Source organism: Cydia pomonella, chromosome 8 (genome assembly GCF_033807575.1).
Source record: "Cydia pomonella isolate Wapato2018A chromosome 8, ilCydPomo1, whole genome shotgun sequence".
Taxonomy (NCBI): domain Eukaryota; kingdom Metazoa; phylum Arthropoda; class Insecta; order Lepidoptera; family Tortricidae; genus Cydia; species Cydia pomonella.
The window spans coordinates 8068217-8089262 of record NC_084710.1 but is presented as its reverse complement, the minus strand read 5'-3'; the positions used below and the strand labels follow the sequence as shown (position 1 = coordinate 8089262).

At 36.7% G+C, this 21046-nt stretch overlaps 1 protein-coding gene across 2 annotated transcripts in view; it reads right to left on the bottom strand.

Moving 5' to 3' along the window:
* Positions 1-2452: 2452 nt before the first annotated feature.
* The window catches only part of LOC133520474 (acid sphingomyelinase-like phosphodiesterase 3b), a 107066-nt gene continuing 88472 nt past the window's right edge, over positions 2453-21046 (bottom strand). For both annotated transcript variants that reach the window (XM_061854906.1, XM_061854907.1), the window contains 8 exons: positions 20510-20578; positions 19318-19477; positions 18287-18486; positions 16771-16928; positions 8965-9139; positions 8034-8146; positions 7523-7707; positions 2453-7186 (listed from right to left, as the gene is read on the bottom strand). In XM_061854906.1, the coding sequence (XP_061710890.1) occupies positions 6970-7186; positions 7523-7707; positions 8034-8146; positions 8965-9139; positions 16771-16928; positions 18287-18486; positions 19318-19477; positions 20510-20578 (1277 nt within the window). In that variant the 3' untranslated portion in view covers positions 2453-6969. The remainder of the gene's footprint in view (positions 7187-7522; positions 7708-8033; positions 8147-8964; positions 9140-16770; positions 16929-18286; positions 18487-19317; positions 19478-20509; positions 20579-21046) is intronic.

The following is a 21046-nucleotide window of genomic DNA, read 5'->3' as shown; positions in this document are numbered from 1 at the left end:
AAATCTGGATATTGCACAATGGCTGGTGCCTACACCAGCTGACTCCTAAGTCATTATTTGTAAAGTGACACGGAAGCGATGATAAAACCATCATAAAAGCGATACTTCATTAGAATACGCTCCAGCCTCGGGCAAAAAGGAAATTGTCAACAAGCTCGCAAGCGTTTTCTCTTTTTTTAGAATTTATGAATATCATGAGTGTTCCGGATTTGATACTTTTGCTAAAAGATTCACGCCACGTTTAGGTTAATCACTTTCTGAAATTATTCTGCTGGCGAAATTGATGTCTATTGTCGAATATCGGAAACATAATTTTGTATAGATACACTTACGCAAAGTGTACGAAACAATGGCAATGTTAACTTTAATTTGTAGATTTTGTTTGATTGACACCTAGCTACTGCATTGCATAGGATACCTAACGAATGGAACGAAAATTCTGAAATCTATCTTGTTTCATCATAATTATTTTTTGATGAATCTAGCCCCTCTTCGAGAAGGTTCACCACTTGTCCTGCCTAATTTACCTCCTTTAAATATAATATATACTATTTTAATGAAAAAAAAAGACATATAGTTATATTTCACATGCTACAGTTATATTTCTAATTTAAAAACAAGGTTACTCAATACCTATATTGAAGTAGGTACAGTCGCCATCAGATATATCGGAGCGGCCAAGGTGCTCATAAATATCTAAACACGCCTGTGTTGTCAAAGCGTTAGAGTGCGTGGTCAGATATTTTTGAGCACCTCGGTCGCTCCCGTATATCTGATGGCGACTGTACGAGTAAAATAAATAGGGTTGAAACGTTACTCCGTTATGAACGTTTGAAACCACAACTACCCCAAACGACTCTGCTATATTTGGCCAATTCACATAACGACATTGACTCTTTACTCGATCAAATATATGCAATTTGTAAGCATCGCTGGTTTTATCACGTGAAGATTCCCTTTCCCCTTTCGATACGCTCTGACATTAAACCGGTGTTATTTCCAACAAAATGCTTGATAAATTTTATGATACACAGCACGGTAATGTACCCAGGGGTGGTATCGTGTTTTCCGCATAAGCAAGTGCTATACGAACATCTTGTCATGCAAATTTATGCAAAGCGCAAAAGTCGATACGAAGTCTCTTGATAGAACCCGGACTAGCATCTTGTAATGTCTATGTGTGTCAAGTTACACAACTTACTTCGCCAACTCCACCCATTAGTCGTGTGTGAAAATCGGCATCATTGAAATTAAATTTTCACTTGGTAAATAAACACACACATTTGGTTCCCGTTGGCTCACCACATCAAAAAGTTGGTTCTGATTTTGCATTTTGTGCCTTGTTTGTAATCTTGTCGTTATGAATGCCTCAGTATAACTGAGTTAACGTGTTTTCGGCGTCTGAATATTCATTCGGTGTTTAATATTTAAGACTAACCTTGGCCGACGGATTATTTTCTGCTTGTCACGTCACGCCGTCTACCCAGGAATATTGAAGGTTTAAGAGATTATAAACGCTTTGATTATAATTTCAAACTTTGATTAGTAATTGTTGATTTGCTAAAGAAATTAACTCTCAAGAGGCAGGACCCGTACATGCATGGTTGAACCACTAATTGGGTACCAAACTAGTTGTGCTTACTTGTACAAGTAATTTGCCATGGCTATTTTCAGATTATTCTCAAATCATCGAGTCATTATTCAACAACCATCACACGCAATCCATAACAAATACAACGACAAACTTACCTCACTAAACTCGCAATAAACATATCAATCAAATACTCAATTTTTCACCACTCAAGCATTACTCGGGCAGTGGCCATTTTTACTCGATGATTACCATTTTCTGCGCAGGAACTGGCAGTAATTTCGTACAAAATGAGCCGATGTTGCCAGCGATAAACACCTTAATTCTGTCGTTTTCACCTCACTAAAATGAATATAGTATTTATATTAATAATGGATAAGATCAAAGGTCGGCAGTCGCGTGTGCATTTCCAAGAGCTGGAAACAGTTGTTGGTAAAACGTGTTAGTTAGGTACATACCTACACTGGCCGAATGGGGCATGTTTCATGTTGAGGAGAATTTATAATATGCTATTACGTCCTCGCATACATATAGCGAGTACGGCTTTCCGATCTACAGCTTTATTTTATATAAAAAGCGATTTATTTGTATTTTCTGCCAATTGTAAGCCTTTATAAGGAGGCATTGAAATCTGCCTACTTTTTAAATTAAGGATTTCTTACTATAATTTCAAACGCTACTTTATATATTATTTAAGTCATTTTCAATATATAGCAATAACGAAGCAATTCGAATTTGTCCGTCCCCGAGCCTAGGAAAATTGGTGAGGCTCAATTGATTCATATTACATCAATGTACCTAAATTAAATCATCTACGTACCATACCTTATAACTCTTGTTTTTATTTATTAAAACGCAAAATTTTGATTACAGTCGTTTATTCAAAAATTAATTATCAAGACATCCAGCAGAATAAATACGGGAACATCCATAATATTTATTTATTACGATAAAGCAAAACCAAATCTACTACGAACGGCACAGTCGAGTGCGGAAAGTTATGAATCCTCTTCTCGCACGAGAAAGATGTAAATCACTTCAACGTTTTATTTCTCTTCCGTTTACAAAGCATAAATCACAAAATTTTAATAACAATTCGGAAACTTTTAACTTCCATCTGCGTTTTCCAAGTTATTTTGCTCTCGACTGTACTTATACATAAAACGTTGCGTTGGTCAGATTAGGTTTTCAAACGCATTTTCGTTAAAATGCGAACATTTCGGCTCACGGTCAAAGAGGGCTTTTTTATTATTTTAAAAATATTATTTTACTAGGTACGTCAGTGATAAACGACAACTCAGCCCATCTGAAAGTAATAGGTTAGTGTAGCCTATGAATTTTTAAAATAGGTAAAGATAAAAGTTGATTACTTGAATATTTTTTTTCATGGGTATACCGATATCTGACAATTACCACCTACAAAGTATTTAAATGTTAAATCCTGCCATTTTGGACACAAAATACAAGTTATAATAAAAGTGCAAATAAAAAACTAACAGATCTTTCAATAGCTACTTATAACTGTTAAAAGTAACAAAACGCAAGAAAGCCTTACTTTACTTAGATCTAATTGTTCCTCATTTACAGTTGTTGACCTACGATTCTAATTTAGATAACTATATACACGACTCAGATCTGCTCACACTTTACCGACAGTTTCATATTTATTTAACATACAAATACTTACGATAAAATCACATTTGCCTCCAAGCATCGCATGCCAAATGAACCTATGTACTATTTATGTTAAATTACTTCCACTACCTAATACATTTAATAAAAGTTCACTTCAAATACTTTAAGTTTAAAAAAAACATGCAAAAATGAGTTAAAATAAATAGCTAAATAATATTTTTACGGAATCGATTACCTACAGTTGAATTCAAAATTAGGATTAGGTAAGTACGATACTTATTTTAATTTAATACAGGCGTATAAAAATCTCCGACATTAAGTAGGATATAAAGAATTATGACTAGTTACATCATATTTACATTTCAACAAACATGGACACCACTTTAGGGTCACTTGAATAATTAACCGACTGGTGACATGACATTTGATCTACTATGTATGTAATTAAATAAATCGTGTCGAGTACACGCATGCAGGGATTAAAGGCAATATCCATTTATTAAACCGAACAATAACGTATACTCTATAATTACACCTGTCTATCAGAATTATTTACTAAATGTAAACAAAAGAAAATCACACTTTAATGACCATTGTTTACTCTAAAAATAGGTTCTGGTAACATGGTAATGATTATACCTACCAATTCACTAGATAGTAAATACATAAACTGTTTTTCAAATGATGATTTCATTAACAATTATTACATTTAGACTTAATTCTTTCGTCATCTAAATATAGATTATTAAATATCAAATTTAATTTTACGGGTCTCATACAACAATAACATAATAGGTACCTATTAACATTTTAATTATCGAAGTACTGCGTACATTCAGTAACTAGGTAAAATTGTTTATTTAATTATACTAATGTACAAAATAAGTACGTTTAGATATATATTAACTTAGTTCAATATTTAGCAATATCACAAATTGCCATCTGAGCGTGTTTACTTGGCTCTATAATACTCGTTTCTGAAAAACTTTACTTATGTGAGTCAAGTATTTTACTCTCGACTTCCGACCAGTGGTCACCACAGTAAAGTTTAGTAAACCGAGTGTATTACTTAGCTAAATCATATCATTGACATCGAAAAATAACATTCAATGTTTGTGAATGTTACTTGAAAAACAAACGTAGTAGTTATTAAATATTGTTATCATCTACGCAATAGTTCTTGTTCCGGCCCGATTCGAACTTTAAGATACGACAAACATTTGCTAAAGATATGATATAGATTAGATATATCAGTGTAAAAAGTGACGTTTCTTCAACAAACATGAACGTCACTTTTGACTCTCCAATCCATATCGTATCTTTAGGAATTTTTGACGAATTTTAAAGGTCGAATCAGAGCGATCATATTGTTTTATTTTCTGAGCGAAAACTCAGTAGATCACAAATAGTGGCGTTAATATACCAACAGACAGCCGTAGAAATTATCCGAGAGGGCCCCGTTATATTTGTAACAAATGTTAGGTATCTCCTATTCTCATAATCTCTCGAACAGTGGCGTTTACCTGCTCTCCTTGGGGCGTATTCTGATTGTAATAACAGGTTATGACATGGATCTGAATATGCTATGAATATGATCTGTCAGCTGTCAATGTGACATTTTTCTGGTTGAAGAAAATGTCAATGTTGACCGCTGCGTGTCGCTTTCTTTGTCAATGTCAATTTTAATAACAAAATTTTCGTGATACACAGACATACGGCCCGATTCGAAGAATGAGATACGATAACGATAAGTTCTGGTTTAGATAAGTTCTCATTTAGATATCGTTTGTATGTCGTATAATTGACAGAAGCAGCTCGATTCGGGCAACCAATGTCACTTTGACGTTAGAAATATCATAGATAGAACTTATTGAGATCACAGCGGAATCGAAATAAACGTCAATTTGACATGTCGTTTAGTTATCGATCGTTCCAAGATCTTAAACGTGTCTTAATCGTTCTTCGAATCGGGCCGATATTAAACATATTTAAAAAAATATTTAAACGTCACTTTTGACAGCTGATAGATGATAGCCGTAATAAATCTGGATGCAAATCGATTACAATCAGAACAAGCCCTTTTACTCGTACCTGTAGTTAAGCCACTCACCTGAAATCTATATCAAAGTTAGGTGAGAAATGGACGCACTTAGTAGTAGAACTCTGAGCAAATATGTAACGAGAGAGACGCATGCTTTTAGTTGTTAAATGGGATATTGCTTCCATTGCTAGCACACGCCTTGCTGGCCTAATGCATTGCATAAGCTGCATCACTTTTATGTAGAAATACAATACTCATGAAGTTTTTTGTCATGATTAGGTATGACTTAAAAAATACAGCGCCGGAACAAACTTATGTTTTCCTCTTACTGATAGGTAAATAGACGAACTTCTTTGATCCTCCAAACTACAAAATCCGGTAGGCCATAGCAACATAACGCCATATGACGACGCAGCAATGCATCAGCTAAAGTCGCAAACCCAGTAACTCAACCTGACCAAATTTTACAGGAGGCACAAAAAACTTCATTACCAAAAATTGTGTATAAAGACTTCCTTAGTTTTTTTGTACATAATGTTAAGAGGAAAGAGGACGACCGATTCTCAAAACAAACGTAGTCCCCATTTCCCTCTCTGGATATTGAAATTTTGGAAAATATTTTTACATAGATTGATGTATATTTACTATAGTTATACCCCTACTTTTTGACTTTTTTTGATTTATGTATTATTATAAAAATTGGGAGCGAAAGACAGTTTCATACGAAATTTGAAATGCTTCTAACTCCTATAATAATTAAAAATTCGAAAAATGCCCACAGCTATGATTGATATACAACAAACTGTGTCAAAATATTTTTAATAATGTTAATATCCAGAGAGGAAAATGAGGACTTACTTTGTATGAAAAGGTGATTTCGCGCGGGTCCTCCACTTTCGACTTAAATAAAATGTAGCCGTCAGATTGTTCGCATTTATTCAATAAATATCTAATCTGAACCTATATACGAGTATTTCCTAAAATAGGAGTTAGGACTTTTTCTATAAAAAATAAAAGAAAATCTTTTCATCCGAACAAGTTTTTGTATACTTGTAAAATAATAAAAATACTTCAAACCTGTGGAGTTGCCATTTACACTCGAACCTCGGTTTAAGTGTACCTTATTTCTGCTTTGCTTTTACTATAATTTCATACTTCACCTTGTTTTGCCCCTAGTATTGTTGACCCCTTTCCCGCATTTTATTTTAATTATTTTCTCAATCGCTTTCTTTTCTTTATTTTTGATCTCTTTCATCTTCGAATATCTTATAAATCTTTATCCTCTTCTTTACTACTATTTCTGTAATAGTGCTTAAACGACTCGGTTACGAGTTTAAAATGTGTAGGTATACCTACTTACTGACAAACCAAGCCAAGCTATCGCCTACAGGTACTGTGCGGGGGAGATACGTAATTTTACTTTAGTAAAATGGTGGTCAGGAGTTGCGAGGTTTTCTATTTTGCAAAGGTAAACGGTTTTTTCTTGGTATTTAAGTTTCGTCATTAGATGCGTGCATAATGCTGCTATCTAAAAGTTTCAAATCATGATTTAAAAAATGGAGTTATGATGTATGCGACTTTAGCCGGCGATGGTCACTTAACAATTGCTATCAAATTTGAGCTTGGCTCTTTTCGGTAGAGATGCCATAAAATTTGATCCTCCCTACAAAATTCGGAATCAATTTAAATTGCTATGGTCTTATCACAAAGTAAGTACAGAAATGAACATAACCAGCAGAACAGCGATGGGTGTTTCGAGCGAAGCGGCCCTCTTGGCGGCAGCCAAGGCGCTGGCTGCAGCTTCTACGCACTGGCGATACGCGGCTAACTCAAGGCAGGTAATCGCGCAGAAATGCTGGTGAGCACACGCGCCGTCGCACTCTGAGCTATCGTGCTTCACGCTGTAGGCGCGGATGTACCTGTAGAAAAAACACAATTATGAAAACATAATAAACAAGGGTAATTATCTTATTTCAGCTCAATTTTTAAGCAGCGGAGGTGGTGATCAGTATGATGTTTATTAGGCCATGAGTTTAGTAGCCAGGTCATAAAGTGCGTCAGCCGATACTTAAGGTAGGCTTTACTATTGACGTAAGTGCTATTCTGTGGTATTCAAAACTCACTTGTTGAAGGCAAAAGTTTTATGCGGCGAGCCTATCCGCAGGTTGTCGGCTAAGTTGTGGAGCGCGTCAGCCGACACTTCGTGCAGGCTGTAGTACCTGGTGAGGTAGTATTTTGTGGTATTCTAGACTTACTTGTTGAAGGCCATGGTCTCATGTGGCGAGCCTATCCGCAGCTTGTCGGCCAGGTTATGGAGCGCGTCGGCCGACACTTCGTGCAGGCCGTAGTATTGAGTGAGGTTGTATTCTGTGGTCCACTCGGCTGCACCGGCGCGGTTGGCGGCGGCCAAGTCCAGATAGTACTGAGTGTAGTCCAACACCTATAAAAAACATTTATATTTTATCTACTAATTTAAACACCATGAAAGACCTATTCCTCAATTAGGTCGCCGTAATACGATAAACTACCAGTATACAGGATGTTTAAAATGGGGTACCTACTAAGGGCAAGTATTGGCAAAAAAAAAAATGCTAACTGCATTTTTTTCCAAAATCAGTAAATGCCAATATTTTTTTCTTTAATAACTTGGAGAAGGGCTCCTAAGACCATGTAGCTGCCCTTAGTGTCCCATAAAAACAACCTCCTTATATAATTTGAAATTCCCCCTTAGAGAAATATAAACGATGTAAAACAAAGCTTACGTACCTTGCCAGTGTTGGTGTCGAACTTATAAAGCCTAAGGCCGGGATTAGAGGCACCAGCTGGCTCCCGGTGCGGACTCACCGACGGCGCCAGCAGTGCCCACGACACTGGCCGATCTGCAAAAATGTGTTTATATAGTTTGGCAAGAGTTACTAAAATGTACGTTCGAATTGGCCTCGTGGATATGTGTTGTCCCTTGCTAACAAACACACATGCCACACTGCACTGATCGATCTACAAAAAAGTCAATTGCTCTGATGCTCAGTCGCACTATGGACTGAAACGCCAAAACAATGCCATGAGATTTGAAAGGGCTTGAAAAACAATAATTGTGGTATATTTTTCAAAACAATGCATATTTAAAGCAGAAGAAAGTAAAGTCTATTTTTTTGTATGGAACCTACAACTAGCTATTTTATTTTGAGGAAACTATTCGGTGTTCCGGCTTCTGACCTTCGGGACTTCATTTTTCAACTTGTATAAAGTACAAAATGATAAGCAGCCTACTACTTCTGTTGGTGCCTGTTTGTTTTTTATTTATTAAAATATCCTCATGCATTAAACAGAAGCTATCGAGCGTCCAAGCTCTACACTTACCTACGTAAATATTGGAAATTGATGGTACAATGTTTACCCGAGACATACGGATCATAACCAATAGTTTGATTGGAGGGCTAACCAATTTTATGTTCATAAACAAAACACAATTTACTTGCGTATCGCTATGATACAAAAATGGAGCAAAATACACAACTTTTTATGTTCATACATGAGTACGAGTACATGACCAAAGAAGAACCTATAAATCCGAAGAACTGTCCAACAAACATGCGCGCAAAGGACGGTAAGCATTCATTCGTCGTAGTCCTGCCGTGCCGCTAGTCTGATCTCTCGGCAGCTGGTTTTAAAGCTAGAAATATCTACAAGCACTGACCGTTATCGTAGATGACGCGAAAAGTGTCAGCATGGAGATGTCCAAAGAACTGTCCGGCGATGATGCGCGCGTGACGACGGACGGTGCGCAGGTATTGCGCGTTGGCTCCTGTGGCGTGCGCGTCGTACGCGTGCCGCGAGTCTGACCCGGGCGCCGCGTGACCCACTATGTACACCTGTAGGAGACCAGAATTACAATGGGTAATTTGTATTTAATTACGTTAAGATCGTGCGCCGGGGTTTTGGGTGCGGGAATGTTTTATACTAGCCAAGAAATAGGTAAAACTGTAAAAACACAAACTATTTTAACATTTCTAAGCGCATTCAGAGCTTATTTTAGTTGATAATTTTGTAACTTTTTTACAATAGGTACACAAGCTAAGAACCTATACGTTATTGACGGAGTGAACTGCGCTGTCTATGATCAAAAATATATTTTTCTTTTCAAATATTCTAAGTATTGTGGCGCCACCTATTTAAGGTTTTTTGACGGACACTTTTTGGTACATGGAGATTGTATTCCTTACCTCGCACCTTCCAGAATTGGAACGCTCAATCAGTCACTCATTTTATCTAGACAATAGAAAGTGACAGTGCCCGCGTTTAAACAGCAGCAGTAATGGTGCCATGAAGCAGCTGAAGTTGCTATCCGATCATCACCTTTACTATTACAGCGTTAAGATTACTGCTGCGGCGTTAACGCGGGCGCTCTGCCAGTGACAATTTCCTAAACTAGTGACGGATTGAACGTTCCAATCCAACTGACGCGAGCAATGTCACTTGAACGTTTTAATTACGATAGCAATGCGCTAAATCAGCAAATTTATTTGGGAAATTGACAGTGATATCGCCTGCGCTGCTTTAACGCTTCTGCAACAATAACTTTGCAACCAGTAAAGCTGCAGTCACCATCCGAATATACCTTTTAGGCTCAAATTGAATTTCGTCAGATTTCATTCAAAAAAGGTGTTTATTTTTTAAGAACACGACACATAGCTCCTAATCATTTAGATGCAAAAACAACAATGTGATTTTCATCTAATCAAGGCGCACGCCGCCTAATGAAGGCTGACCCACTTCTATGCGTATGAAACCACTCTCATACATCACCCGCTGTATCAAATTACGCCACATCCGCAGTACTGTATTGTAGTTATTTGCATCAACTATTTTATGACTGCACGGACTAAGGAAATGGTATGGAATTTGCTCGGAGTATGTCGACGGATATATAATGCATTATTATAACAAGAATTCAAAGTGTACGGAGATAGAACAAGTATCAAAATGTCATTGATATCCCAGTAATAAAAATCTTACTGATTGTCGTTCTTAGCCAAGAAAGCAAATATTAGGTACATTTTATTTTATTGGTGTTTCTATTGAAACACCAATTAATATAATTATGATAATGTAACAAAAATACTGGGGATCCGCTTAAGGGCGTCTTAATGATTCTGACTGATATGAATTTAAAAAAATCATAATGTTATCAACGGTAGTAATTAATCAGTAGTTTCGGAGCAAATAGGCTGTGACAGACGGACAGACAGACAGACGCACGAGTGATCCTATAAGTGTTCCGTTTTTTCCTTTTGAGGTACGGAACCCTAACAAACGTTTCAGCTATCTATACTAATAAAAACCGAAATAAATCCCTAATTTACCATCTATGTTTCTAAACACATCAAATTACTTCGACGCAAAGTAATGGCGGCCTATTTGTATGATTTACGGGCCTAGCGCGATAATTCACGCCGTTATTCGCCGAGCCGAGAATTATGTGGCAACACTGGAATATGTGCTACCGAACATGCTCAGCAAGCATGTTTCATGGTCATTTGCGTAATTTTGAATAAATTAAATATTAAAAAAATATATATATATATATATACTGAAGTTACATGGTGGTACCTAACACCTAATCTAAATCTTGCTTGTAATCAAATGTTTTGCGTAGCTTTAATATCTGCAATAACTACTTACAAACAATGTTAAAGATGTTTTGCAGTTTATTTTATTTTAACCGATTTTAATAACGACATTAGAATCAAATTCTCCATTTGATTTAACTTTACGAAAACACCTAAAGGTTTAAGTGCGCGGAAGATTTAGGCTTTCTTGTACCATTTAGCGATTTTCAGCTTAAACTAAAATGCTAATTTAAAAACAAATACTAAAATAAATAGACGCATGTAGAATTATCAGGTGTAGGCATTGGATTTAATAAGTACATAGTCACGTCATAAGTTCTATCACAAAGGTTTTGACCGATTAATTTAATAAATAAAAACTAAACGTAACATATTTAGATCCCGACTTTATTTGCACCATTTGTTTATTTTCGGATTGACGTTAGACGCGAGCACAAAATTAACATCACAAAAAAAATAACATCACAAGTAAAAAATAAGAGTAACATGAATAAAATAGTTACAATTGTTAAGTTGTATGAACCAACTTTATTACGAGCATGTTTTGTTTTGTTGTTGCATGCTCCGACAAGTCTGCACTTCAGCTAATACCCTTCAAACTTAGTAACACGCTCAGATTACTGCCGTACGACAAGTAGATTTGGTAAAACATGTACAATAGCAATTTTTTCAGTCCAATTCGCATGATCTATATAATAATATTAAAATAAAGATAAAAGACCCAGCTTTTGCGTTATGCAAATTTCAAACATGTTAATACAGAAAAACAAATAAATAAGCATCGAAATCACCTTGAACAGGGAGCGTATTTTTTGACGAATTTATGAATATATTTTATATAAATAAATATAAATATTATAGGACATTATTACACAAATTAAAAGAAAAAATTTAAAAAGTTACGCTTCCGGCAGGACTTGAACCCGCAACCTCCGCAATCCGTGCGTTTGCTCTTAACCAATTGAGCAAACCCGGATTTAATTGACTGAGGCTTCCGTAGCTCAATTGGTTAAGAGCAAACGCACGGATTGCGAAGGTTGCGGGTTCAAGTCCGGACAGAAGCGTAACTTTTCTTTTTTTTCCCTTTAGTATAAAATTAGGAGAATCGCTCGCAGACGTATCTGCTTGTTAAAAAACACTTTTATTTATGAATATTACTCGTACATAGAGCTATGCAAAACTGCAGCAGAACATTACATTTAATATATTGTAATTATTGTTTAACCACGTGTATGAAAAATAAGAGATATGTATGTAACTTTTTTGTCAGTAAAAACCTTTGTGACAGAAGTTAAGACTTAACATTATGACTAAGCAGTTATTAGGGTTTCGTCCCAAAAACGGTAAAAAGAAACCCTTAATAAAAATAAATATATATCAGACCGACCGAGCCACAAACTAAGCAAAGCATGTACTATGGGTACCTACTAGGCAACGATATACAATACTTATATAGGATATATACATACTTAGATACATATAAAATAGCCATAGCTCAAGAACAAAATATTCGAGATAAACACACAAATAAACGTCCTTACCGGGATTTGAACCCTACCAACTGGGCTAGGAGGTCGTATGGTGCGACTCCGTCTGTTTTTCTATTTTCCTCTAAAGTCGCCTAAAAACAAATTTATCTTGCGTTTGGAAATTATAATTTCCGATATTCCTTCATTGTCCCAGTAGATTAAATATAATAAGTTGTCATTGCTGTGTAATTATTGGATATTACAGACGAAGTGGAGGTATTAAGTTTAGTTAAATATCATAATAATGAGGGACATAATGATTATTATAATACCAAATATTGTACGTTGTGCAAACGATATCGCAATTAGGCTCACGTTTCAGGCTGTTTCATGACTGTAACGGACTACGAATAAATGAACGAAAATTATATACTGTTATTGGTTTATAAATTATAATTATTACTTCGGCTTCGAATTTTGCAACAATTCATTCAAAATGAGTACATAATATATAGATACTATAATTACATAAAAACATATTACACCCCAATAAGTAACATACTTGTCTTCAAAATTCGTATCAAAATCTTTCAGTAGTTTCTGATAAATCATAAAAGGGAAGATTTTTCAGAAAACATTTTTTTTAATAATTGGACATGCACTATCCGAAACTATTTAATTAATTGTAAATAGTTTTTTGTTTTTTTTAATTCGTTTATTTAGATACCGAAACATTCACATGTGTTTCAAAAATCTGCAATAAAGTTTAAATAAAAATAATAAATAACATAATGTATTATCAGATACGTTTTTATACTTTTGGTGAACATACGGGATCTATGTCTGAATCCCTAAAGTATTTTCTCCTATCTTTGCATTTCCTAATATTGTTCGTCATAATGATCGGTTGTCCTAACACTCGTACACCCTAATTTTGGTTTCTCTATTATCGAATGGCCGATTTTATTTTGTGCTAATATGTTTTTGCCTAATGGCACTTTCCATATTGAGTATTTATCCTAATGTTATGTAGCATAATTCTTTTTTGGTGTAATGATTGTGAGGCCTAAAAATTATATATCCTAACCATCATGTTACCTAATTTTACATAGCCTATCGTTACTTGACCTAACACTCGTATGCCCTAATTTTGATTTCCCTATTATCGAACGGCCGATTTTTTTTGTCCTAATAAGTTTTTCCCTAATGACACTTTCCATATTGAGTATTCATCCTAATGTTATTGAGCATAATTCTTATCTGGCCTAATTATTTTTAGGTCTAAACGTCATACGTCCTAACCATCATGTTACCTAATTTTATATAACCTACGGTTGCTTGGCCTAGCACTCGTATGCCTTAATTTTGATTGCCCTAGCATCGAATGGCCTATTTTTGCCCCAATGGCACTTCCCATATTGATTACCTATGCTAATTTTATTAAGTAATTTTTCTTTTTTGAGTGGGTCGCAGTTCTAACCTAACTTAACCCACTTTTATGCCTGTAGTTTGTTTTTACAATGGTTTCAGGTTGCAGTTCTAACCTAACCTAACCCACTTTTATGGCAGCAGTTCGTTTTTGTGAGGGTCACAGTTCTAACCTAACCTAACCCACATTTGTGGCAACAGTTCGTTTTCGCAGTTCTAAGTTCGTTTTTACAACGGTGGTTTTTACCCAACATACGGGTTATCTGCATACGTTACATGCGCGTGTCATTCTGAACCCCTAACAACGCTTGTCCTAAAGTCACTTGCCCTAACTGGTTTGTCCTAATGGGCACATGCCCTAATGATCAATTGTCATAACGATTATTTTCCAGAGCAGTTACATGCGCTTTGCCGATCCTAAACCCCCCCCCCCCCCCCCCTCGCCCCTCGTTGAGCGCTTTTTATAGTAATAGAGGATTTTCAGTGAGCACATGTTATGTATGTATATCGACATCTTATTTATAAATTTCAAATCCCTAGAACGTGCCGTTAGCACACGTATGCAGGTAACCTGTAGTTATCTTCAGCAAAACTGAAAACCATGTAAGTAACCTTTTCAAAACATGGTGATAAGTATCAGATCTTTAAAAACTATACCGTTTCCCAAATAATCAAAATTGTATTAGTAAAAAACATTACCCTCCTCCCTTTGGCAGTCGGGCAGTAAAAAAGAAGAGCTTTTGATCTAACCATCACTCTTTTTAAATAAGTCGTTGAGACTTACAACGATAATTTCTTTTAACCGGCCATCCATACCCAATTTGGAATCACACCATAAAAAAATAACCACCCAGAAAATTAACAGGGTTATAAATTTAAAAATAAAATCAAGTCCCCCGTAAGCTAAGAACTCTTTGTAAAATTACGTTTTCCCTTGCATATTTGAAAGGCGATTAGATTAACGAGTTTCTAATCTGTAATTTATTAGAGAGGCCGACGCCGGATTTCCTCCGCCGTCCTGGCTGGTAGTTATGACTCCGGCTTTAGAAATATGCCTTTTGCGCTGGGGCCGTAACTAACTAGTGACGCTCACGGCAAGTGCTGCATGTTAATGGAAATCTTATTAGTAGTATTCCTTATTTACGTTCATATAAGAAGTACGACTTGGGGTTCGTTAGGTTAAAGTTATAATACAAACTAGATAGAGTAAAAACAAGTTTTGTATGAAATACTTTAATTGGCTGTCATTTTTAACTATGGTGTCTGAAGCTACATAATTAATTACAGGCAAAGATATACCTTATTCTATTATAAGTACAAAGTTTCAGAACAATTTAGCCAGTCGTTTTGAAATGAGAGTATAATTACGTTTGTATGGGAAACCGAACTCGCTGCGGACGCTTGGTTGTTTGTACTTAAACTGCATTTTTGGGGCAGGTATAAATGTGTGGTGTGGTCACTTTTATACTTCGTCCTTCACGACCGTCTTAAATTTGTTTGAGGTAAATAACTATCACCAGATTTACGTCCGACTACTCCTGGGCAGTCCTCCTCCAGATGACATAGAACAATCATCACGCTACCTCTATTGTTAGGGTTCGTGTATCTGATTGCTTTAATTTAATTAAAAAATAATAATGATGATATATATGGATAATTACAATATCGGTCTATATTGAAATGGCGGGCAAACACTTATCGACGGTTGCTCGATGAAATGCGCGATACGTCATTTTACCATAGACAGCTGTCTATAGTAAAATGGCGCGATAATATTGATCGGTGATTGGTTGAAATCTGTGAGGTGATTATCGATTGGAAGGGATGACGAGGTTCGACGATTGGGAACCGGGCCAGTTGCGACATTCTAGTGTCGGTCGTGAAGGAAGACAGTCGTGTAAAACACCTACCTAGTTTACTAGATAATAAAAGTATTCGTCTCAAGTTTGAGTTTCAAGTAACCTCCAAATCTACCAAACCCGAGTTACCAATAGCTCGAGTGAGTTGTGTTTATACTATGAAGCGACTCAAGACTTGGTTGTATTAATAAATAATAATTATAGGACATTATTACACAAATTGAACTAAGTCACACAGTAAGCTCAATAAGGCTTGTGTTGAGGGTACTTAGACAACGATATATATAATATATAAATATTTATAAATACTTAAATACATAGAAAACACCCATGACTCAGGAACAAATATCCATGCTCATCACACGAACAAATGCCCTTACCAGGATTTGAACCCGGGAGCATCAGCTTCGTAGGCAGGGTCACTATACCCACTAGGCCAAACCGGTCGGTGTATTATTAGCATTAATTTTTGAAAGATGGTATATCCTTGACCGTCTCCTTCCTATGCTCTCGGTTTTACTACACAAGTTATTTCCACTGCCTTCTGCACCCAGCACATGCGAAATCCTTTGTCCTCCCAAAATAGTAAAAGAAAGCGGAACTATCGGCGGAACACGTTTAGAACACGTGTCCACGGACTCAAAGCCGTATGTCGCCGTCTGCCAGCCGAGGATTGTACGGATAAGTCCGTGGAAACAGAATGTGTTTATCCGTATAAATGTTTTGTGTACGGTAGTCTGGCACAGATAAATTTGAAAGATTATAATACATGATACTAATGTACCGAATACAGAGTGGTTGTATTTTATTATGACTGACCATACTCAGAGAGGTGAACATATTCATATAGAGTAATTTTAACTATATGACCTTTCCTGAAATCGCTAAAATTATTAGCTGGCCCAGAGATAATATCGACATACAAGTCGCCGAAATGTTGAAACTGCTGATTGATATTTCGCGGATGTTTGTTTGTATCTAATTTATTATATAATAAAGGGATAATTTGGTTCACTAACACGAGAACATACTTTCACCTTATCCTCACATTTTATCGGTGAGATTAGAGTTATTCGCTAAGTAAACTATTTTGGTAATAGAAGGGTTTTTTACTCACCATTTCGCTATGAGACGCAGCCTTCTCGAGTACAGCGTTGAGCCAGTCCCACTGTGCCTGGGCGGGTCCGCCGTTCGATTCCCGAACACTGAACAGGTTGGTGTTCAGTGCAACTATCCTAAGCTTGCTATGTGACTGCTCTATTGTATAGTAGCCACCTGTTGACAAATATCACACAGTTAATAAGCCGAGTAAATTATATAGGATACTAACGACATCAAAAATATCACACGGTTCAAAATATTTGTCAATTAATGTCCACATTTTATTTTTAAAACTAGTTATCTTTGTATTCTATTGATGTTGTTATACGGAGTGCATTTGGAAATGTTCAGTTGTTATCTCTATCATCATTAGGCACTCATGGCACATATCAGCTTAATGAGACGCCAGTCAGTGACTTAAAAATACTCGTATACCTCGCTAATTATGCATTGGCAAAGTTAAATATATACCGAACAAACATTGCGAAATAAAAACTTTATCCGACTAGGTCTAACGAATTTGACATATGGGTTATCCATTATCTCCTCAGATTAAACCGAAATCCTTACCACAAGCAGGAAAAAGTCGAATTATATTAAAGTTTTTCAGAATTACTTAAAAGTTGAATCCTCATGCCAAAAAGCCAGATGAATAGAGGTTAATTGGATAAAACTCAGGCAGGCAAGATTCAGATATAACTCAGAATCGATTGAAATCGACTTTAATGGAATCGCTTTTTGCGTCTTCGGTTCGCGCAAGCGTAGATAGAAGTTTGCTAAATCATTGTGTGTTGAAATGTTGGAACCCCTTTCACTCCTTGTATGATAAAGCGAGTCCATTTATATGCAATTTGACTTCAGCGGTAGATTTCTCGATATTACTTATCACCATCTAAAATATGGAGAAAAGTGACATAAGAAGGTAGGGTTGTACGTGTTGTACGTGAATATTGACGTAATAGATCAAACGTAACTTTTTAACATCGCGCGATCGATAGAATCAGTATGTAACTGTATTTGAATTCGTTATCATGTAGATAATTGCAAACATTATACGCCCGCAGAGGTGACGAAACTGTAAGTATCAAATGATCTATCGTACATAAGTCCCGACAAAATCTCATTGGCACGGTACGGCCAGGGTTTGAACCCGCGAACTCCGGATTTTGTAAGTCGCACGCTCTTAACATTAGGCTACTAACGCTTTTTGTGTTTTTTTTGTTCATGGCTTTCCCCTCTTGTGAGTTTTGGTAGGAGGGATTTTGACAATGACGACGTTTCAAGACGTACCACACGCTTTTTTTGTATTACAGCCCGATTCGAACTTTAAAATACGTCAAATATTATGTGACAATTCTTCAAACAAATCGTCACTTTTGACACTGAGATATCCGATCCATATCGTATCTAGACCTAATATTTGACGTATCTTAAAGATAGAATCGGTCCGTTAATATTTAAGATGCCTATTCTTTTTCCTGGACCGCAATGTACAGAAATTAAATTTTCAAACATAGTCTCAATCAGCGTACCAATTTTAAAAGTCTGCAAAGCCTCCAGCGGCAACCAATGCCCCCAGAGGTTGGTCAGGTTCTCCGACGGCGCCGGGTCCAGATGACCCAGCACAGGGAACACGAAGTGCGAGCTGAACGTCCTGCCCATCAGGTCCGTCATGTTCCTTATGGCCTGGTATCGCTCTTCGTCGCTGCCGTACCGGGACGCTATGATGTCACTGTGGGAACGATATTTCCTTAAAATGCCGTTTTGGCTAACCGTAAACTTTCTCAAAAACAGCGATTATCTACCAAATAGTCAAGTCAGGTAATATGCTCACATAAACTTTAAACTCGTTACGGACTTTTAATCAGAACTTATTATGTACTCGTACCTAGTTAATAAAGTACCTACGTTTGCAGTAACGAACGTAGGTTTCATCAAATTATATGAGCGAAACCTAAATTCGTATTGGTTATCACCGAATTCAACTCGATGCATGAGGTTCCAGAAACGGTTGTAATCTGAGATGACAAAGGTGTTGGCAAACACCTTGATGAACGCTCAGAATCGGGCTCTAGAACGCAATATTGTCAAAGTATGTAGTTGAAAATGCGTCCTTGACATTCAATTATTTTAATGACTCTGGTTAGCATAAAAGGGTCACAAGTTTTGTTGTTTCTGACCTACATGACGTAAAATAGTAGATTTAGAACTTTCACCCAATTAAAAGACTATACTTTTCTTTTCGAATACGAGGAAAGTGAAGTACATATGTATTAAAAAAACATGAGGGTATTTCTTGAGGGTACTTTTAATTCATAATTTAGGTGTATCGTTATTTATAGAATATAGAGATATTAATTTCCAATCTGTGAAATTATACAACAGATTCATTTAAAAACCTAATTTTAATTGCTTATCGTATAAAAAAAACATACTAGGAAAGTAAAACACCCTAGAGCAGAAACGTATCACTTTCTGCACAGTTTATAGAAAAAACAGAGACCCACTTTCACAGCATGAGATATGAAAAAGAATTAAAACTATCGTGATTCCAAAGACATACCCAGTCCATAGCACGAACTCGACGTTCTCGGAGTGTCGCGTGCGCATATGCCGCGCGGCCGACTCGATCAGCTCCAGCGAGCTGTCGCACGAATAGTCGCCGAAGCGGCCCAGCGCGCGGTGGTGCCCCGAACTGCCGCGCTCATCTGCTCGGCGACAATCTGAACAGCAAATATTTGTTATGGTTGTGCGTTGTGTCGTTAGCCGCGAAAGCTGAAGACGTCAGTTCCAATGTGGCTTCCCCAGACAAAATTAGGTTGCGCTGTTTCATCACTGAGTTCCTATGGCCACATCCTGTCACCGTCATCAGATAAACTCTATGGTACCATAATATTACATTGTCATCCACCCCCACCTTACATATATATACAAATTTTCAGCTTATTCGTAAATCGGGATGTTGGTCAAATTTAGCCTCCAAAATTAGACCCACACTAACATACACCTAACATAACATGAAGGTACGTTAAATAACGGGGCATAAATAAAAGCTTGTAAAACGCATTCACTATTTCAATGCTGTGCATACATATAAGCGAATACAGGTACCAAAGTTCGGCAGATTTGAAGACGAAGGGATTGTATTTACCTTTCTGCATTTAACCTTATTAGGGTTCCGTACCCAAAGGGTAAAACAGGACCCTATTACTAAGACTCCGCTGTCCGTCCGTCCGTCCGTCTGTCCATCCGTCTGTCACCAGGCTGTATCTCATGAATCGTGATAGCTAGACAGTTGAAATTTTCACAGATGATGTATTTCTGTTGCCGCTATAACAACAAATACTAAAAAGTACGGAACCCTCGGTGGGCGAGTACGACTCGCGCTTGTTCGATTTTTTTTATAGCAGTACCTAACTGTCTCTGGCTATAACTTGAATTTAATAGTTTTTTTATGAAATAAAAATATATATATTTGAGGTTAAGCTAGTGAAATGTAAACGAACCCATCGGTTTAGGTAGTCTCTTAAGTTACTGACAAAGTATCTTTTGATTAGAAATTGATTCTTGAATAAATACAAACCCTACTCCCTCTGGTGTTGTAGACGACGGCCCATAGACACCTATGGGCGACGGTAATCGCTTGGGTTCAGGCGATTAGTCTGCTCGTTTGCCTTCTATGTCATAACAAATAGGGAACTAAGTATTATATTTGTCTATTTATGATATACATAGGTAGTACACTTTATACCTACGTCTTCTAGTGTCGCCTTGTGATGTGTATAGAGGATCATAATGGAAGTCCGTGATGTGCCAAAAATAACCTGCAACAAACAAACATAACGGTTACCTATTTTTCATTAAATACTGTCTAAGGATCAGCCAATAATACTTTTATTTGATTGAAATTGGAATGATATTGGAATCACATCAGTTAGCTGTTATTCGCGCGTTCATTTCGCTCGGAGACGCCCGCGCGAATGAAAGCTAATTGATATGGTTCAAATATAATTCAAATATCGATTTGATGACAAGTGAACGTTCGAATTGGCCTGTAAAGCTGAAGTAGGTAGTGGAGATGTGCGCGAGTAAGCTCACAGCTCTGATGGATGCTCGCTTAACCAGTTTTACAAGATCATAAAGAGGTAACAAAAATAGTATGGATACGTTTAAGGGCATATTTAGTATCGTGTTCTGATTAGGAAAATATAGAAGAAATTTTTTTTACCGCGAAATTTTTTGGCCTTTGTATGGAGGGTTGGCTGACTTGGACGAACTGGCACATAGAAAAA